Source organism: Mollisia scopiformis (genome assembly GCF_001500285.1).
Source record: "Mollisia scopiformis unplaced genomic scaffold LY89scaffold_36, whole genome shotgun sequence".
Lineage (NCBI taxonomy): Eukaryota > Fungi > Ascomycota > Leotiomycetes > Helotiales > Mollisiaceae > Mollisia > Mollisia scopiformis.
Genome location: NW_017263616.1, coordinates 400,361 through 418,657, shown reverse-complemented (window position 1 = coordinate 418,657; position 18,297 = coordinate 400,361). Strand labels below are relative to the sequence as shown.

Sequence of the window (18,297 nt, the reverse complement as noted above, 5' to 3'; positions counted from 1 at the left end):
TATTTTAGCCTTGAGACTATTCAACCAGATTCTGGTAAACGTGTTTCGTGGAGGGTATGGAGATAGAAGCTACGGTACCTTGAAATGTTGGTCTTTGGTTCCGCTCTATGAACATGACTTTGAGGAAATCAAGTTGAAAATTATCTCCCCATTTTACGTGTGGTCTATTTGTAGATAAAGTAACCACTTTGCAAGTCGTTGCCTGGATCAAAAGAGATTCTCTATGATGGCTTTTCATTTCTACACGTGAATCACAACAATAACTTTGTTTCAGAATCGACATTGAATATGAATATTTACTCTCCATCGATTCAAACTCTCCAATTAATAAAGGAAAAGAAACCACGGTTGCAATACCTTGTATACATTAGAATGCCACGTGACGAGGCTGAATGCTGATGGTCCAAGCTTGAAACTGCCACTTAAATCATCCCAGCAATTCCAAGAAGCTATTCTCAAGATCACCAGAACTCTGCGATACCCACGACAGCAACGCGTTCACGGGCACAGGTGTAGCTGCTTCAGCTTCACTATCTGGCCTCCTTCTCCCAACACGCTTCTCATCGATAAAGCTGCAAGTAGTGTCTAAGACACTGCCTGCGAGCAGAAAGACAAGATGGTTGCGCCAGCTGTCCCCGAGTATGTCCCAGCCCCACAATCAACAAATGCACACAACCTGAAGATAAAGCTTACGAATCATTCAGAATCACGGAAGAGGTGCTTCACGAGTCCATTGATTCACGAACAGAAGTTCTTGCGGCGCTGCGAGAATTAGGTCCTCCCGATCTTGTCCAATTAATCAAACAAGCTCCAAGGAATCCGGGCAAGCAGGTACGTAGGCAATGGACACTTAGTACGTCTGGCGCACTGTACTGATTGCAGAAAGATTGGAGTCTACCATCATGTCACTGGAGTCGATGCTTCGTCCTCTGCAAGTCTTGCAGCTTATATCAACACCCTCACCTACAAGGAAAACCACGCCTCCACAACGAAGATAGTCGAGGGCGTTTATTGGTAGGGACATCAGGAGAAAGTAATTGGATTTTGGCTAAATCTTGACAGCTGTTACAATGCATTCTCAAGACTTGACATGCGGGTGCACGTTACAATTCCAGGCAGTGTGGACAGCTATTGCATAGACGAACGAGGGGAGAAAAGAACAGCTTCCGATGAATTGTGGTTAGAAACATACCTCTGCAGTGTCTTGCGCGCATATTCATACGCCGATGATGGAAGTGGGGACACAATCAGGAAGATTATGGGCGTCAGAAGATTCAATCCAGTTACCAACACTGAAACTGAGCATAGATTCCTGCAAGCCGCGGAACATCTGTTCTTCAGAGGTAAAACCGTCTTACAGTTTGAGAAGAGTTATACTGATCATTGCAGGTTGGCAACTCGGGTCAGATTCTGTCGTCCAAGTACCAAACAATGTCTCGAATCATCTCACTTCTGGTCTCCTCAAATACTTCCATACAACTGGCCGCTTTGCGTCAGGTATCAACCTTTTCGAGAAGCTTCGGACGCGCAACGTTGAAGTCTCTTCTTTACTGGCGAAAGTCATGTTCATGGGCAACGAAGAGGTACAAGCAGTCAGAGTGCTTCACGATTCAGTCAAGCAATCACCCATGGATTATGTTATGCTTGACACACAAGCAGATTTCTTGATGAAGAAGGCCCTGAACCCGAATGCACCAGACCTAAAACAAGATCGACTCCGCATGGCTCTGGGATGCGCTGACCGAAGCACGGTCGCAGCACCAAGCGAGTTCGGTACCTGGGCGAGGCTAGCAGAAGTGTATGTTGCGATGGAAGACTGGGAGAATGCTCTGACGACGTTGAATTCTTGTCCAATGTTCACATACCAAGACAAGGACGCGCCTATCATGCCCGAGCCGAAAGAAGTTTACCTGCCAACTCTCCCAGAGACACGGCTGGACGAAATCGACAGCGAGCCAGAATCGAAGTACTCTGAGCAAGTGCATCCAAGTCTGCTAAGCTTACGTGCTGCTCAGTACAAAGGTACATTCAAGCATGCGTACAGTATACTGACCGAGATGACCGCAAAGATTGGCTGGGATCAATTGCTTAAGATCAGGAGTAATGTGTTTGTGATGGAAGAAGAGTATCGTAGCGAGAAGCAGCCACCCCAAGGTGAACCAACCAAGCGTAATGCAAGCACCGACGTACTGAGAGGAAGTCCAGGTCCTCCCATCAACGGTGATGACCACACTGATGACGAACGAAGCACCAATGGAGATTCCACAGCACCAACATTGGTAGCTGAGAATGGTGTACGGGGGTCGGTGGCTGACCAAACGGTTGAGAAGCCTTCACATACCGTAACGCCGGAAGAAGTGAAGAGCGGGAATGAAGATGTGAGTACATTCTCTTCCTGTGTTGATGATTGCTACTAACCCAATGCAGGCGGAAGTGACAGAAGAACAATTGTCACGATTTAACAACAAGCGACTCTGCGAAAGATGGCTAGATAGCTTGTTCATGGTCCTTTACGAGGATCTCCGCATCTACACCATATGGCGTACCGAGATGGCACAGTACCGAGCTCAGCAAATGCAGTACAAGAAATCGGCAGAGGAGTGGGAGATTTTAGGTTCACTCGCTGAACGTTTACATCACCCAGCTGAAGCAACTGAAGCTTACCGAGCCTGTCTTTCAATTCGATTTTCTCCGAAAGCATTGACTGGCATTCTCTCCGACTTTGAGAAGGAGAAAGTAACTCGCGAAACAGTGGGAGCAGTGATCCGATTGGTCACATGGCAGTACAGATGGTATTCAGAGTTCAGCCCTGAATTGCTGTACACAATCCGAACATTGATCGAGGATGAAGGAGCAGTGAAGGTCCGAAGTATTATCCAGGCAACAAGCTTACCCCAGAATGTCCTGGACTTGACACATCATTATGCTGCACTATGTGCCGCGTTCAGAAGCAGTGGCACGGAAGGATGAATTTCAGACAGAGATGTGACGACGAAGAACCGCGGTTGGCATGCAGCGGTGGGAAGGTCGGACTGCCAGGAACCTTTGGCCCTAGTTTCAGAAGAGATACCCGTTGTCACGGGACGTGCGGCGAATGAGTAGTATCACGGTGATCAGTGACTCAGATATGCTCAGACGTACTGTACTATAGGCGGAGCGCTTGGCCAAAACATAATTCATCGATTCTTTCACGCTGCTCTCTTTTGCTGCACTTGTGGACATTGTCGTCCAACAATCCAAAGTCTCTCGACTGGGAAGAGGTGCATATTGATCTCTTGAACGTGGGTCTGGTAGTTCACACCCGTCTCATCCCACATTCAGGATCGAGTCGATCACTCTATACAACGTCTGCTCATCCAAATGGGACCTTGATGAGGAGAGAATATCTATATGCCTTTCTTTCTACTTAGGCCGTGTTTGTGATTCTTAGCTCATTCAATAGTGGCGCAGGAAATGGACGTGACAGCGGTGTTTGACTGTTTCTGTTGATTTATTTCGTTCCGCCCGAGTTTCATCTCTTGTGAAGTGACTCTTTCAATTACTTGATGTCATGAAACTCGCTATAGTGCAACACTCATCTCTTGTTTCAGCGTGGAATATATGAATTCAATTTCGTGGTGCAAAACGCCCGCGTCTGGCGCGTCCAGCGCAAGTAGCGCATCTCGCGCAATCAGCGCAGTCAGCGCCAGCGAATTACTTGGGAGCAAATGAAACCTGAGGTGTTCCTAAAAGTTGAAAAAGTTTTAGCCATGAAGAGTGCGGTTGCTTCAAGGTAACGCAGGGCAGAAAATATCAGAATCGCTATCCTCTTGGATGCGTGGGATCTGCTTGGGATACGGGTAGCCGTCCATCATAATGGTAGGGAATGCGTGCTTTAACTATAACATAAGTATTCTTGTCGCCAGAGTGTCTGAGGAGACATCTGAGTCTACTAAGAACAATGGGCCTTCTCTGTGCAACGTACCGCAGCCTCCCGAGGACAGAAGCACGCAGAGAGGAGAAAAAACTCGAAGACTACTCACCACTGCTTTCTGGAGATAGAACTGTGCAGAGAGGAAGAAAGGAGCACTGGAGTCTGCGGAGGTAAATGAACCAGATTCTAAGCCTCGCTGAGCTCACATTCTTCGATTAGGACTACATTCAACCGCGAATAGAGTTTTGTTTGGCATTTCTGACGCCGTGTATGTGTATTTTGACAGTAGCACAGCGTAGCAATGGTGTTTTGAAGCTTCAAAGGGACCAGATAGGAATCTCAATTTGCCTTTTCATGAGATTGTACTTCCTTTTGCAAGCCGTGCATGTGTGGATCGGCCTGTCCTTGTGAGGCTGATGAAGGAGCTAGGTCACACGTGATGAGAGGCCCGTATGAACACCAGAAGCGCTGATGAAGTTTTCTTGTACGGCCTGTGCTGAACAAAGGTATTTGACATGCGGACTCGAGAAGTGAAACCCCATCCGCGCTTCCGGCGTTCATAATGGCCAGCCCGTCACGTGTGGGCCACCCAGCCTCACGACCAAAAGCCCAACCTCGCGTTTCGTCTCGCTCTCACAAGTCCACAGCCGCAATGACCTTTCCCATTCGTTCAGCCCCTTCGTCAGCGCTTCGCAAACCACTCGCGGGCCAAACTCCGTAGGCCTCCGGCTTCACTTCTCTGTGTTGATGACGAGGCGGAGTAGTTTTTCGCTGTCAATTGTTACGTGAGACGCTGCACGCAGCTCTTGGCAAGTGCCGGCTGCGATACGATGTATGACATATGGTGGGATTTCGTGTTCCTGCTCCTGCTGTGTTTAGTGCTTATATACTTCCTTCCTTCCTGCTGTATTGTTTGAACGTCGTTCTTGCTTCTTGCTTTTTCTTCCTCTCTTTCCTCTTTTCTATTTCCAATAAAATTGTGTTCGGAATTAAAAGAGGATTCGAAAATGGTCTACAACCTCCATTCCCCATGGCGAAAGTCGGCTATAATGCCAATATGGAGTTTCCAACTCATCCTGCTTTCCGTGGACCTCATTATTGCAGCTCTCCTCGTTTGCATCACAAATAACACGCCGGCTCAGACAGTGAGCATTGGGGGAAAGAATGTTACGATTGAGGCTGGGACGCAGAGGTACGTTTGTTTGGTTCCGGTCTATCCGGACCTTTCCCCACACCGAAATATATCTCCGAAAACACAAACAAAATTTGACAATTGAATAGTTGGGATGTGGCAAACCTCGTCCTAGCAGCCATCGCCCTGCTTTTAACATGCGCCGAGATCGTCCTTTACGTCTATAGTGACCTCTCACCAGCCATCTTCCTGGGGTCGTCGGCGCTCAAGGCGGGGACTTGGACGGTGGTTTTGGTGCTGGATATTCTGGCTGTGAGCTCGAATTGGGAGAAGGGGCAGTGGAATAATTATATTATTTATGTGGTGGTTGGCTTCGCTGGTGCTGTTTAGTGAGTGTTTTCCATTTGCGGAACGAATGAGGGGCAAGGCTAATGGTTGACAGTTTGATATTGATTGTTGGGGTGATCTATGCAGTGGTCGTTTTCTTGAGACAGAGAGGGACGGTGGCATCTAATGTGGAGAAGTATATGATGACGACTAGTGATGCGAGTTTCAGGAATGGGTATTGAGGAGTTCGTGCTGGTATAGAGCAGCAGAAACTCGCCGATGAGGAAGACTCCTTACCCGATTCATCTCACCTCCGACATGCAAAAGAAGCTCGAAATTCAAGCATGGCCGAACGAGATATCGAATATACATTCCAATGCAGGCTGATGTATATCGAAGTACCGAATATGGCTAAGCGGAGGAGAGCGACATAATATGGATTGGAGATACGATCCACCCAGGAATAGATGGCTGAGCATGATCAAGAGAGCAATTCGAGGAGCATGCGGGGTCCACACAGGGGAAGGAGAAGTTCAGGGAAGTACGGTGATGACCAAACACGGTCATATCTCATAGACCAATGGAAATTATTGGCCATGTCCTGTTCTCTGAACGCCGCTCTAAGTAATCAGCACGACAGAGTACCAGTTCGCAACTTGCTGCATATGACAGAAATCATTGTTCTTAAGGATGCCAAATGTGCAGTCTGAGGCTGAAGTTAGCTGATCCGTAGTCACTGGTCATTAGAGAGGTTGGTGGTAGTGAAATGCTGGGCAGCTCAAATGGGCGAGGAGATCGGCATAATTACCTTCAGGAGACAAATCACTCCTTCTCCTCAATGCCAGACAAAATGTCAGTACTGCCTTTTCAAGTAACACTCACCTTCTCCAGAGGAGTGTATGTATGAACAAAGAAAGTATTCAGGTTCTCGCTTCTAATTATAAATCGCGACAGACTAGTCTCCGCAAGCCACTTCCCGAGCTCCATGGCTTATTGGCATTTATAGCAAATCAGGAGCTTCTCATCACGGAAACCCCATCACCAGCAAGGACAACAAAATGTCGAAGGCGAAGATAGCGTAGCATCGGTACCAGAAAAGTTTTCTCATCCCAGACACCTCGGGTCTCGAACGGCCCAATCCTCGAATAAGGTTGTGTCACGTCATTATCACAGCTAATTGACAATTCGGCAACGCTCTGCTTTCTCACGCTTGGGCTTGATACCATCCAGTAAATGGCATCTTATCAACCAATTTCTTATCTTTTAACTGCTTTGAGTTGTTACCTTATCCCCACTTTATGGAGGGGCTCCCGTCAGATTGGTGAAGCTCGTGCCGTACCGTTCCTCGGAATTTGAGGCTTGTCTTGCGAATCGCATCACGTTGCGCCACAGTGGAATGGGATTTCTGCGTCTGGAGTTCTTGTATATTGTACCTATGGCTTGCCTACATATATGACCTGCCTGTGGCAAGGCAGCCCTGTCAATCAAATCATTTGTGTTTCTTGCAGCTTCTGAAGAATGGCAGAGAAAATAGCTTCCATTGCGTCCTCGACGCCGTCTAATACCTGGAGAGGATGGTTGTGGGATTCAGCTGATGTATCGAAGGAGGAGAGAAGGTTTCTTCTCAAGGTTCGATGAATCTTGGTCATTCTCTGAGGACTGGGAATCTGACTTGTTTGCAGTTAGACTTTACGCTTTTGACGTTCGGGACATTGGGCATGTTGATCAAATGGGTAAGTAAATCCACTCGGTTCGGTTCAAGCAAAGGCTGATCTTGGTGGCATAGATTGATACCTCGAATATCACCAATGCTTTTGTGTCAGGCATGAAAGAAGACTTGGATCTTTATGGGAATCAGTATAATTACATTGTTGTATCATGGACTGTGGGGTACATTATTGGACAATGGGTATAGTTCTTTATCCCTTGTCTTGTCCGACTTTACTGACTCATAAGCCATCGAATTTTATCTTGACTCGAGTTCGTGCTCACAGTAAGTCCCAATTTTTACCCTCCCTCCTCCAAGTAGTGACTTATAAACTTTTTAGTCTGGATCCCCTTCCTTGAAGTCGGATGGACAATCTTCACGTTCAGTCTTGCAGGTGCAAAGACATATCACCAGATGCTCGCTCTGCGATTCGTGGTTGGTCTCTTCGAGGCAGGGTATTGGCCAGCACTCTACTATATTCTTGGTAGTTGGTACAATAAACGTAAGTTTCTCCAAGTTTGCTAGTATTCTGCAAGTGCTGATAACCCAATAGGTGAGCTCGGAAAACGTAATGGTATTCTGCAGTCAGCTGTATCGATCGCTCCCATCTTCAGTGGATTCTTGCAAGCCGGAATATACAATTCCCTGAACGGTCACGCTGGCCTGGCTGGTTGGAGATGGCTCTTCGGTAAGATCTTTCACCTCCTCACTGATTTTCGTCCTAATTTGGTTTCATAGTGATCAACGGTGTCATTTCTCTGCCCATTGCCATCCTCGCTTACTTCTTCTTACCCGATACCCCTGGCACTGCCGAAGCGAATTGGTTGTTCACTGAACGAGTAAATATAGAAAAACCATCCAAATAAATAAACAAGCTACTGACTCACAGTGACACAGGACGTCGAACTCGCCCGCGAGAGAATGGCCCGCGTAGGCCGAGTCCCCGAAGGAAAACCATACACCGTAAAGGCCATCCTCAGCTACTTCACAAGCTGGAAAACCGTGCTCTTCACCCTGATCTTCAGTACCCCTCTCCCCCTCTCTCTCTTCACTCCATCTCCTAACAGAACAAACAGCAATGCAACCATTCGGCAGCCAGCCCGCAACATCCTTCGTCTTCTGGCTAAAAGCCCACAACAAACCCGGCAAACCATCCGTCTACTCAATCGCTCAAATCGTACTTCCCCTCTTCCCCTCCCCATTGCCCAGCTAACAAAAAGGCACCAGAACGAATACCCAACCCTCAACAACGCCTTCACAGCCATCTACTCCCTCCTCGCAGTCTGGATCTCCGACGGGCCCCTCCGCGGGCGTCGCTGGCCGACCATCATCTTCGGGAACCTGGTCTCCATTGTGATTTTCGTGCTCCTGGCCGTGACGCCTGTCTTTGGACCGTTTTCGCATCGCGCGCCGCTTTATATCGTTTCTACGATCGGGGGGAGCGCTGTTCCTTTGACTATGGCGTGAGTTTTTCATTCTGTTTTGGGGAACGGGGCGATGCTGATCAGAAATAGGTGGATGGCGGAGTTGATTTCCGATAATGCGGAGCAGAGGGCTTTTACTGCTGCGGCGATGAATACTTTGCAATGTAAGATCCCCTCCTCCTCTCGCACGGGCGAAGAAGCGTGCTAATCACAATGCAAGATACATTCTCGGCCTGGATCCCGCTCGTTTGGTTCCAGCAGGTCCATCAACCGAATGGTATGTTGTCTCTCGCCCTTCCTTATTGTGTTTTAACTGATGGCTATAGTTACCCCGGGAAATAGAGCAGCGGCGGTAGTGGGAGGGTTGAATGTGATTGTGTTTACGGTCATCACGGTGCTGGCTCATTGGGAGAAGGTGCAGAAAAAGAGGAATGGAGAGCTGGGACGGGCTTCTGCTTCGTTGGGGTCTGAGGTTGGGGTTGTGGAGGTGGGGAGTGAGAAGAAGTTTGCGTTGGTTGATGAGGAGGATGTTACGCCTGTGGTGCTTAAGAGTTAGGATGTGGGGGGTTGGAAGATGATTTTTGGTGTTTGGATGTGATGGAAGTGGTGCTTTGGTTTGATGGTGATGAAATCTCAGGACCACCGTCCTTGATCTAGCTTGGCCACTTTGAGACTTCGAATAATGACCATAGTTCGCAAGTATTAGAAAGATGCAGAGATGCAATTCATCATTCCGGATCTTGAACATTAGTCTTTCAAAGTCGATCTCAGTACAGACCACACTCTACCAACTGGACTACTGCTTTCTTCATGAGGAAAGAAGAGAGAATGCAACGGCAGTTTTCAAAATTGATAAATATTAAACATTGAAATATATGCAAAAACTTATATATCATAGCCATATATAATAAGTCGCTGCCATCACAAAGCCATCTCAACGTCCAGTAAGCTTTCGCTCATACCACCTAGCTGGCGGATAAACGATGAGGGTAAAGACACCCGAGAGGTAAATTCCAACATCACCACCAAATCCGCCAAATTTAGCTGCAATAGGACCTTTCAACTCGTTAGCATTTCCAATCAGAAATGAAGAAAGGGGGTTTAACTCACCAATATACCAAGTTTGACTCATCCCCGTAACACCACCAGCCAGATATCCCGTCAACAGCGCCAAAACAGCTGCCACACCCCACGGAAGCTTCCCCGGAACATCCCAGACATTCAAATCATACCCCGTACGACGCCTGAAATACTGATCCTCAATCAAAAGGATCAAAGTGAACGATACAGTCCAGTATCCCAACAAAGAGACAAAATTGCTGACAATAACAGACAAATGTTGACGACCAGCGATAGCGAGGACGGCGATAACAACGGCGTTGATCAGGGACCAGATCAAGCGGGGGATGGCGTGGAAGTAGTGGCCGAGGAGCTGGAGACTGAGGCCCGAGGAGTAGTTGACTGCGATGTTGTTCCCGAGCACGGAGAAGGTGAGGAAGACGAGGCAGAACTTGGCCCATGGTAAGGGGTGGTAGGAGACTGAGAGGAGACCTCCGAGGCCGTGGTTTGTATAGGCGGCTGAGAGCGTGTCGTTGACTTCAGAGCTCACTGCTGCGTTTCCAAGGCAGGCGCCGATGACTGTCACGAAGATGGTGGGAATGGAGATGCCGAATAGAGTCAGGAAGAAGATCTTCCATGACTTGGTGTTGGCGGGGTAGTTGCAGTAGTAATCTGAAGCAATAGAACACCATCCGGAAGCAGACGAGAAGTTGATAGCGAGGAAACTGAGGAAGGATCCTGCTAGTCCAAGTCCGGTGTCCTCTCCTGGAATGCTAGGATCAACCTTGTCTGCAACTTGGCCAATAAGGATGAGCATCAGGATGAAGGTCATGATCCAGGAGTATTTCTCGAAAGTATGGATGAGCGCGAAACCGAAGACGGAGATCACATAACTGAGGACCGCAATGATTACGCAACCAACAGCGATTGTCATGTGGTAGTCGGAGACGGCGGAAAGGATTTGTCCAACGACGACGACATTGACGACGGCGAAACCACCACCAATAACAACGTTGAGAACAGAGCAAAGCTTAGCTCCCCAGAAACCAAATGAGTATCGAGATGTGGCAATGGCACGAAGACCGAGCTGTAGCTCTTAGTAAAGAAACTCGCAATGAGAGGCTATTCTTACCTTGGGACCAAGAGTACCAGTATACGCAGTGCAAAGAGCGCCGAGGATAGTACCGACAACAATAGCTGCAATTGACTGATTGAGTGAGAGACCGAATTCGGGACCAAGTACACCAATTGGCAGAGTTCCCACATGGCAAGTAAGCGACCACCAGAGGAAGAAGACATTGATCAGAGACGGAGGCTTCTTGTCTTCTTCATGGATGCGATCGATGCCCTGAGTCTCAATACCCATCTTGGCATCGAGCCATTCTTCACCATCGCGCATCGTCTTGAAGAATCCTCTTGATCGAAGTTCTCGAGCCTTGATCACCTCGACAGAATCGCTATGGACATCGTCTTGCGCCGCAAAGGTTTCCCCATGCAATTCTTTCTCGTGGGCCGCGGCTTCAACGTCGTAGGCGGGAGGGTGCTTGCCATCGTGGCTAGGTCTCGCATCGGCCTGATCGCCGTGTACAAAGTCTGACATGGTGACAGTTGATGTCGATTTTTAAACAAGAAAAGAAGAGGAGGAGGAGGAGGAGGACAAGAAGAAGAGTCGCGACGCTCACCACCTTCAGCTGGAAGGGTTCAGCGACACGCGCTGGACCTACATATGTATTTTGCCGGAAAGGGGACGCCTTCTAGAAGGTCGGGCAAGGCAAGCTAGAATGCCGCGATGCGACGAATCACCGCATGCAGACTGGGGGATGGAACTGCAGCAAGTTCGTGCAACGCGATAAGCAAGAGTGAGTGAGGGCGTGAATGGGCGAGTGAGCATCAGCAGCATGGAATGGAATCACTGGAATGTCTTTGTCTCCGAGATAACGGAAACCTTGGCAGGCCTCGATAAGGAAGGTCCAGGATGGTCAAGCGGCAGCCGTCAGATCCAACACCAACCCACCCCAATTGACCACCCAGCGACCACGGGGTTGCCGTCGCAGACGCCACTCAAAGTGAGAAAAACCCGGGGCACGCCGTTCGCCATCCAGTGCATGCCAGTAAGAATTGTCGAATCGAGGATTCAGCCCCGCGTGGCCAAGAGAGTAACTCTGGTAGGCAAGTAGGCACGCCTCCTGAAGCCAGCCAAGAAGGCTTGAGGAAGCCAAGCAGATAACGACTGAATACGGGAGCCATGGACCTTGTTCCACCGAGTTCTGCCCGTCCAGTTGGTGGTGGTAATTCAAATTAGGATCAGCCTCGGGGATCGGAATACTCTGCATGGAGTAGTGCTGAAATGGTGGAGAGTCGAATGAATGGAAGTAACACCGTGTGAGATTCTTGTGTGACTTTTGACCGCTATTGTTGTTGTTGAGTATCGAGTATGGCTTCAATTGTAATTTTACCTGCCCTGCGATGGCTTACCAATGGAAAGATCGAATGTTCAGGTACGCCGGGTCAATGCAGCTTGTGTAGCGATGCAGAACTTTAGAAGAGATTGTGTGGAGTCTGGGGAAGGTCAAGAGACCAAATGAATTGAGTTCATCGTCATGTTTCACTCACGGCTGCTCGCATGGGCCACGAGCTTGACAGCCGAGGCACTTAACGGTGCCCTGTGCATGTATCACGTGGGGTTAGTGAAAACTTCGATAGAGAGACAGAAGCAGAAGAATAGTCTTGGTAATATAAGAGTTTCACAAGAGCAGGCTGGGTCGTCAAGTAGAAAAGAGACGGGCAGTGTGGGCTTAGGGATAAGATTAACAGTTGGTGATTATGAGAAACTTCAACTCAGAGACGCCACCTCAAAACGCAGACAGAATAGGCAGAAATCTGAGAACACAAGTACAAAATTAAAGCTCGAAGAAAATAACACAAAGGACAGGAAATTGGTGGTGCGAGGTGTTGGTATATAAGTTAAAGGTCTTTCAGAAGTTCACATGGCTGACATCGTGTTCCGGCCGATTGAGGTCCACGGTTGTCGGAAAGCACAACTCCCACCAAATACGAAACAAAGGCACACTACACCTTCTTTGACACATTGTCTTGTCAAGATCCCGCTATCGACTAAATGACAAAATCATGGGTCATGGGAAGAACACGTGGTCCTTCACGAGAAGCACGGTGAGACAGAGCTTAAGTCTTGTCGTACAAGATCGGAAGAAGATGCGACAGTGTGACAAGGTGCGTAGTTCTCAACACACCTGGGAAAAAGCAGAAGCGGTAACTAAGCAAGTAGAAAAGGGAGGGGGGAGATGATGTGCTAAGGTGCTATGGCTGTAGCAAAAATGATGAACCGCAATGAAAAGGAGAGGCACAGGCAAGGAATGATACAAGCTGTTCTGCCACGGATGGTGCTTGAGCTCCACAAAGAGCCAGACATCGGGAAGAAATGTTTGGGAATATTATTCGGGACATTACATGACTCGGAGAAAACATTGCAGCCATGCTGAAAAATAAGACGATTATTGACAGACGTTCCTCTGCAGCTGCAGCATGCCTCCGAATACTCAAAATTCGAGTCGCGTTGCAGATCGTCTGGAACTGCGGCGTGATGGTCGTGGGCAACTTAGAAAATCATGGAAGACAATGAAATGAGTACTTTCGTTTGATCAATTCCGATGTGAAGTTGTTTTCATAAAAAGAAGCGTTGGTGTGACCATGCTTTACAGAACACTTGAGACTTGAAACTTGATATCGAGTGTACACCATCGCGCCCTCGATCTGTTGATCATGTCAATGACTGTTGATTCGAGTTCAGGCGAGGTTCAGAAGTAAAAATGGTCTCAGCATATATAGTTACCACGAAGAGAACATACCTAGTGTCTTGCAGGAAACCACTTGATGTATTGTGGATCTTCGACCACTTTCAAGGATTCTTCTACGAATCGTAGTCAGTGACTGGATGTAAACGTAGTGATAAGGATTTTTTCTGTCTCTTCTGGCTAGTGTCATCGAATCTGCTCCGGTATTTCCCAAAGAGCAGGTCCTGCACCTTCCCTCAATATCTCTTTCCTGACTGAATCTTCGTAAAGAAGCACCAACGCAACGCCCTTATCTGCGCATAGGCTTTTTAGCTCATCCATCGGCGCTTTGGTAGTATAGAGAGGAAAGCCATCCCTGACAACGCTGCGAGCCCGACAATAATTTTGTTTGTCCTCCTCGACTGCCACGGCCTCTTTGAGCTCCTGGGCCATTTTTTGGTCTCGATAGTGGTTCGTCAAAACGATCTTTCTCAGCCTGGGGACAATTTCCGATTTTCGTGGGAGGATTTGACGGACTACGTCTTCGTCACTCTGTGCATCGTAAGGATCGATTTTGAGAACTTCTATTCTGGGTGGTAAAAGGCGCTCGAGGGGGCAGTCGATGTCAGGTGCCGGATACCTTTCCATCGATTCATCCTTGAACTGCAAATGGTAGGCGGAGACATCCAAATACTTAACATTCGGTAATCTGTCCATTCCAGGAGCTGGCACAATAATCCAGCATCGACTCGTGAAATCAACTCGGAGTGCCTCCAAAGATTTACATGACCGGCTTCCACTTATGGCTCGAAAGAAATCTTCGTGATTCACTTGCTCGTTGTCATCGATTACATCTTGGTCGAGATCAGACCATATCGAAAGATTCAGAAGGGCTCGAGGATATTCAAGGAGTGTGGTCAAATCGCTAGGCGTGAACCTGCAGTCAATGAGTTTTAGGTCCTCCAGCCGTGTTGTGCCATAATATAAGTGATCCTGCTCTATACTCTCGTATCCGGGGCAATCTGAGGTCGCCCAGTGAATCTCTAACTGTCGCAGCTGTGTATGTCTGAAGAGTGATAACACTGCCTCGAAAAGCCAACGGGAAAAGGACTTGAAGTTCAGCGTAACTGATATCCCGATTAGCTACATGCATGAAAAGACGCTGACGCGCACGAACTGACAGGAAACCAATTTGGCGAAATTTTCGCCGGGAGATATAGGTCCCAAAAGTCTGGATCGTCGTGGTTGTACTCAAGTGACATATGCTTTAAATTGACCATGTGATCCACCGCCGGAATCGCTTCGTAATTATTATCTTGAGGAAAGGACGACGGTAAGTGAGCCTCGAACGATATGGTCCGCTGAAATCGCTGTGGGCCAAATGAGATACGACTATTCTATAGAAGTCGCAGAGATTTAGTGCTCCTCATGGTGATGGATTTGTGAAGGGCTGGCGACGCGTGATCGTAAAGACGGTGGCATGTTCGAGCGAGTGCGCAGAGGTCGACTGGCTCGCAGAAGCTCGCGATGATGGCCAAAAGCTCGTTCGATAGAGACAGCAGGCTGGTAGAGGAGTTCGTATCAAGCTGAGGAGCCATAACTTCTGGCAGGCTCGTACCTCTTGTGGCCATGCTGGCGTTGCTGATGTGAAGAGTGCGAAGAAGCAGAATTGAAATGGACGCGACGAAAACGCGCTCGGTAACGCAGTCAGGTGATATCCCGGGCAGACATTATAGTAGGACTCAGAAGTTTTCCCCTGGCAAAGTTCTTGGACATCATCAAGGGAAAGGATACCTCCAGGTCAGCAGGAGGATTGGTATGGAAGTTCGGAAAGTTTCGAGTGACTAGCATCACGGCGCTTCTTATTCTCTTGTTTTCACCACTCAGATTAAGCCTTTATTGGGGGATGCAGACGTGCGTGGACAAGATTGTTTCAGAATTAAGTTTATGTATATTTAATTATACTAGACGTCCTATTATTTACAAAGCTTATAGCACACAGTGGGTGACCTTGATCATCACATCTGTTCTGGAATCTCCCAGAAACGTGGCCCAGCGTTTTTCGGGTTGCTCAAGGAGACTTCCTTCATGATTGAATCCTCATAGAGAACAACAACTTCAACGCCAACTTCTCTATCCAATTCCTTCATTTCGTCATCCATTTGCCTATAAGGAACTTCTGGTAAGTCCAGACCACCTACCGAGCTCATCACGACTCTGTCTGGATCTTTTGAAGAAGAGTATCAATACTGGTGGAATTCTTATCATCTGAATATTTCGAACCAACTTGTTTTAACCGTGGAAGTAATTAGGAATGAAACCACTAGGCTGAGGAGATGGTTCAGCCTCAAGTCGAGTATCATATGCGTCGAGTCCTTCTAACCCCTTCCGACCTAGTCTTGCAGTAACGGGTATCGATCTCAAGTCCATTCAAATCTTCTCCTCGACATGATTTCCAAATACTGTAACGCCGTGCTTCGAATCTCCCGGTGTCGACTCAGCATTTCTCAACGCATGCTCAATTTCTGGGCCGTCACCCGCTGCTCCCAACGCCGCCGGACCTGTACATTTATATGCTCGAAATTTGCGAGGAGGAAGACGTGCTTCGAACTGGAGTAAGAGCTTAGTAAAATTGGCATCACATAGATTTATGATAGGACGTACCATTTCATCTATTTCCTCAAAGGTTCTACCTTTCACTTCGGGTAGGAATATCCAGGTCCAAATTGCAGCTATCAAACAGCTCCCTGCCCATATATACCCATACTTTGGACCTGAATCACGTAAGAAGTCTGTCTAATTCTCTGGGACGAGTTGCATTACCCCAATTCAGAGAGGAAGGATTGATAAAATATGGAGCCGTGAATGCAACGAGCCATCCGAAGAAGTAACCCATTGCTGTTGCAATGCCTAGTGTATATGATCGAAAGCGCTGGGACGGAAACTCGCCACCACAAAGCAAGGCATAGGTTGCAACCATGCCGTTGTAAAATGTGACGTTAAGGATGGTGCATCCAACAATTACCTTGAGATAATAGTCAGCAACATTAGATTTCATTATTAAGTATGGGCGTCACCTTTCCAGTCAAGATCGTGCCAGGGTGCGCGGTGTAGACAGCAGCCATAATCACCTGCGTCAGACCACACAGTATCAATCCCCAGGTGAGAAAGATTCGACGATATCCCCATCTTGTAATTATGAGACTGTTGAGGATCAGAACTACAGCGCCAACACCTGACATAATGCAAGAGTTCTGGAAAGGCTTGCCAATGTCAGCCATTTCGAAGAAGTAAGTGCTATAAACTAGTCTCATCAGCCTAACCACGCAACGTCTCAGAGCAATCACTCACTAATGATGTATGACGCCCCTGAAGCTGGCTGAAGAACAATAGCTCCAATCGCAAGAAGGGCTCGGCGACGATCAACTGGACTACGCCACAGATCAACAATCTCAGTGCTTCGCGCAAGTGCTGCCTCATTATCAATAGCTAACTTCATGCTTGCGAGGTCTCCATCCACAAGTTCAGGATATGGGGCTAGACGCTCAAGTGCGCTGCGAGCTTTCTCTTCGTTGTTGGTTTGCAAGAACCATCTTGGGGACTCGGGTAAGAACAGAAGTCCAACAGCGATGATACCTGGCATAATCAAGGCAATGCCGAGCGGGACGAGGTACGATTTCTTGCCACCGAATGGGACGGTGAAATTGTCAACGATGGTCCCAATCAAGGCTCCTAATATTACGAGTCAATTCTTGTATCTGTTGACTGAGGAACTGTAGCCGGGATACCAAATATTATCCAGTATGTTGCAGCTCCAATCATCACACCTCTGTACTTCGATGGAGCGCACTCCTGTCGAGATATTAGTGAGCTTCTATCCATTTCCAACAACTGGGTAACAGACCTGAATGTACAACTGTCCGAATGTGTTGAATAAGCCATTCGACAAGCCCATAAGCAGTCGTCCAAAGTACAATACTCCAATACTTGTTGTTGTCATCATAATTATATCAGCAATCAGGCAAAGCAAGCAAGCTATCCAAAGTGTAAATTTTCGTCCAATATACTTTGCAATCAATCCTTCTAATGTCAGCAGCTGCTTTGAGAGCAAAATTCTGTAGAAAGTTGATTCGTACCGGCACTCATCGAGGACAAAAAAGCACCTAGAATCATCAAGGATGAAATGAGCTGCTGGCGGAGGGTTGAGATATTGTAACCAATTGGTGACGCTGGGTCTCGGTACCCAAATACCTATAGTATGTATCAGCAGCTGAATGTTTACACTTACAGGTGATTAGTATACCTCCAAGAAGCCTGTCATAGCTTGAATTCCTCCAATGAGTGTAGAGTCCAGGCCGTACTGAAATTGACACATGCCAACAAGCAAGCAGGCAAGTATGGACTTCCAATATACGAGAAAGCCGTCATCTCGCTTTCGGTCAGTCATTGTCCTGGTCGAACAGCTCTATAATTGACAAAGGGCGAGGTCAAGTTCTAAAAAGCTTGAACATTCAAAACTAGAGGAAGAAAAGCTTAGGAGTATTATTGATGGACAAGAGAGATCGCAAGGCAAATCAGCTTCGAATTGTATTTCAATGTACGTCGCTTATCGTTGAATCTGACCAGATAAAGTCCAGAAGAACTGCCGTCCATGCGGCGTAGAAGTGTGGCGCAAGTGGCGGGGTATCACAGGTCTCACATGCTTGCACATATGCATGGCCTTCCAATGAATCATTTTCATTTCCAATGAAAAGTGCTCATGCATGTATGAACCCAGGAAACTTCCAGTCGGGGAAGAGAATCCGGCTATCAGTAAGCCGACGTGCACCCCTTGAGCCTATATGGATTGATGTAACCCTAGAATGTAGGGCCGTCCCGTGTCTTTCTGCAAGCCGACTCCGACAAGGTTATGAATCGGTACGTAAGTCCGATGGGTTAGTCTT

The 18,297-nt window shown here is 47.7% G+C and overlaps 8 protein-coding genes across 8 annotated transcripts; 4 read left to right on the top strand and 4 right to left on the bottom strand.

Annotated features, from left to right (window-relative positions):
* Positions 1-616: 616 nt before the first annotated feature.
* LY89DRAFT_601165 (chaps-domain-containing protein) lies at positions 617-2,970 on the top strand (the record flags this gene model as incomplete). The annotated part of the gene is made up of 6 exons (XM_018210184.1): positions 617-639; positions 705-831; positions 887-1,014; positions 1,063-1,343; positions 1,390-2,382; positions 2,435-2,970. 6 exons carry the CDS (start codon positions 617-619, stop codon positions 2,968-2,970), a joined length of 2,088 nt encoding a protein of 695 aa, XP_018061957.1.
* A 1,727-nt stretch (positions 2,971-4,697) lies between these two features.
* LY89DRAFT_359004 (uncharacterized protein) lies at positions 4,698-5,727 on the top strand. Its single transcript, XM_018206982.1, has 3 exons — positions 4,698-5,105; positions 5,195-5,434; positions 5,488-5,727. The coding sequence occupies exons 1-3, from the start codon at positions 4,921-4,923 to the stop codon at positions 5,612-5,614; spliced, it is 552 nt and encodes a 183-aa protein (XP_018061956.1). The 5' UTR covers positions 4,698-4,920; the 3' UTR covers positions 5,615-5,727.
* A 1,017-nt stretch (positions 5,728-6,744) lies between these two features.
* On the top strand, positions 6,745-9,412 carry LY89DRAFT_359115 (putative pantothenate transporter liz1). The gene is made up of 13 exons (XM_018206984.1): positions 6,745-7,001; positions 7,055-7,105; positions 7,159-7,281; positions 7,329-7,365; positions 7,421-7,582; positions 7,634-7,768; positions 7,819-7,919; positions 7,978-8,104; positions 8,157-8,257; positions 8,308-8,543; positions 8,595-8,668; positions 8,725-8,781; positions 8,831-9,412. The coding sequence occupies exons 1-13, from the start codon at positions 6,891-6,893 to the stop codon at positions 9,058-9,060; spliced, it is 1,545 nt and encodes a 514-aa protein (XP_018061955.1). The 5' UTR covers positions 6,745-6,890; the 3' UTR covers positions 9,061-9,412.
* Positions 9,346-11,352, bottom strand: LY89DRAFT_359021 (uncharacterized protein). The gene is made up of 2 exons (XM_018206983.1): positions 10,696-11,352; positions 9,346-10,650 (listed from the first exon to the last, which is right to left on the bottom strand). The coding sequence occupies exons 1-2, from the start codon at positions 11,161-11,163 to the stop codon at positions 9,439-9,441; spliced, it is 1,680 nt and encodes a 559-aa protein (XP_018061954.1). The 5' UTR covers positions 11,164-11,352; the 3' UTR covers positions 9,346-9,438.
* A 678-nt stretch (positions 11,353-12,030) lies between these two features.
* LY89DRAFT_359221 (uncharacterized protein) lies at positions 12,031-12,754 on the top strand. The gene is made up of 2 exons (XM_018206985.1): positions 12,031-12,518; positions 12,581-12,754. The coding sequence occupies exons 1-2, from the start codon at positions 12,164-12,166 to the stop codon at positions 12,679-12,681; spliced, it is 456 nt and encodes a 151-aa protein (XP_018061953.1). The 5' UTR covers positions 12,031-12,163; the 3' UTR covers positions 12,682-12,754.
* Positions 12,755-13,561: 807 nt separating this feature from the next.
* LY89DRAFT_742826 (uncharacterized protein) lies at positions 13,562-14,616 on the bottom strand (the record flags this gene model as incomplete). Its single annotated transcript, XM_018220880.1, has 2 exons — positions 13,562-14,481; positions 14,532-14,616. The coding sequence occupies 2 exons, from the start codon at positions 14,614-14,616 to the stop codon at positions 13,562-13,564; spliced, it is 1,005 nt and encodes a 334-aa protein (XP_018061952.1).
* A 708-nt stretch (positions 14,617-15,324) lies between these two features.
* Positions 15,325-15,674, bottom strand: LY89DRAFT_358973 (uncharacterized protein). The gene has a single exon (XM_018206981.1). It carries the CDS (start codon positions 15,562-15,564, stop codon positions 15,373-15,375), a length of 192 nt encoding a protein of 63 aa, XP_018061951.1. The 5' UTR covers positions 15,565-15,674; the 3' UTR covers positions 15,325-15,372.
* A 26-nt stretch (positions 15,675-15,700) lies between these two features.
* Positions 15,701-17,924, bottom strand: LY89DRAFT_660371 (MFS transporter). Its single transcript, XM_018212549.1, has 9 exons — positions 17,658-17,924; positions 17,491-17,605; positions 17,259-17,434; positions 17,143-17,206; positions 16,706-17,086; positions 16,432-16,658; positions 16,178-16,379; positions 16,019-16,128; positions 15,701-15,964 (listed from the first exon to the last, which is right to left on the bottom strand). The coding sequence occupies exons 1-9, from the start codon at positions 17,799-17,801 to the stop codon at positions 15,785-15,787; spliced, it is 1,599 nt and encodes a 532-aa protein (XP_018061950.1). The 5' UTR covers positions 17,802-17,924; the 3' UTR covers positions 15,701-15,784.
* Between the last annotated feature and the right edge of the window lie 373 nt (positions 17,925-18,297).

What these genes read in the sequence shown, in the direction of transcription:
- LY89DRAFT_359115 (XM_018206984.1), top strand. Translation starts at nt 6,891, where the DNA reads ATGGCAGAGAAAATAGCTTCCATTGCGTCCTCGACGCCGTCTAATACC. An exon ending in GCTGTTCCTTTGACTATGGC is followed by an intron (nt 8,544 to 8,594) that starts GTGAGTTTTTCA and finishes GATCAGAAATAG; the next exon opens with GTGGATGGCGGAGTTGATTT. An exon ending in GGCGATGAATACTTTGCAAT is followed by an intron (nt 8,669 to 8,724) that starts GTAAGATCCCCT and finishes TCACAATGCAAG; the next exon opens with ATACATTCTCGGCCTGGATC.
- LY89DRAFT_660371 (XM_018212549.1), bottom strand. Translation starts at nt 17,801, where the DNA reads ATGACTGACCGAAAGCGAGATGACGGCTTTCTCGTATATTGGAAGTCC. An exon ending in TTTGTCCTCGATGAGTGCCG is followed by an intron (nt 17,435 to 17,490) that starts GTACGAATCAAC and finishes TGACATTAGAAG; the next exon opens with GATTGATTGCAAAGTATATT. An exon ending in TTGAGGAAATAGATGAAATG is followed by an intron (nt 15,965 to 16,018) that starts GTACGTCCTATC and finishes CTCTTACTCCAG; the next exon opens with TTCGAAGCACGTCTTCCTCC.
- LY89DRAFT_359221 (XM_018206985.1), top strand. Translation starts at nt 12,164, where the DNA reads ATGTTTCACTCACGGCTGCTCGCATGGGCCACGAGCTTGACAGCCGAG. An exon ending in ATTGGTGGTGCGAGGTGTTG is followed by an intron (nt 12,519 to 12,580) that starts GTATATAAGTTA and finishes CGGCCGATTGAG; the next exon opens with GTCCACGGTTGTCGGAAAGC.
- LY89DRAFT_359004 (XM_018206982.1), top strand. Translation starts at nt 4,921, where the DNA reads ATGGTCTACAACCTCCATTCCCCATGGCGAAAGTCGGCTATAATGCCA. An exon ending in ATTGAGGCTGGGACGCAGAG is followed by an intron (nt 5,106 to 5,194) that starts GTACGTTTGTTT and finishes ACAATTGAATAG; the next exon opens with TTGGGATGTGGCAAACCTCG. An exon ending in GGCTTCGCTGGTGCTGTTTA is followed by an intron (nt 5,435 to 5,487) that starts GTGAGTGTTTTC and finishes AATGGTTGACAG; the next exon opens with TTTGATATTGATTGTTGGGG.
- LY89DRAFT_359021 (XM_018206983.1), bottom strand. Translation starts at nt 11,163, where the DNA reads ATGTCAGACTTTGTACACGGCGATCAGGCCGATGCGAGACCTAGCCAC. An exon ending in CTGGTACTCTTGGTCCCAAG is followed by an intron (nt 10,651 to 10,695) that starts GTAAGAATAGCC and finishes TAAGAGCTACAG; the next exon opens with CTCGGTCTTCGTGCCATTGC.
- LY89DRAFT_358973 (XM_018206981.1), bottom strand. Translation starts at nt 15,564, where the DNA reads ATGAGCTCGGTAGGTGGTCTGGACTTACCAGAAGTTCCTTATAGGCAA.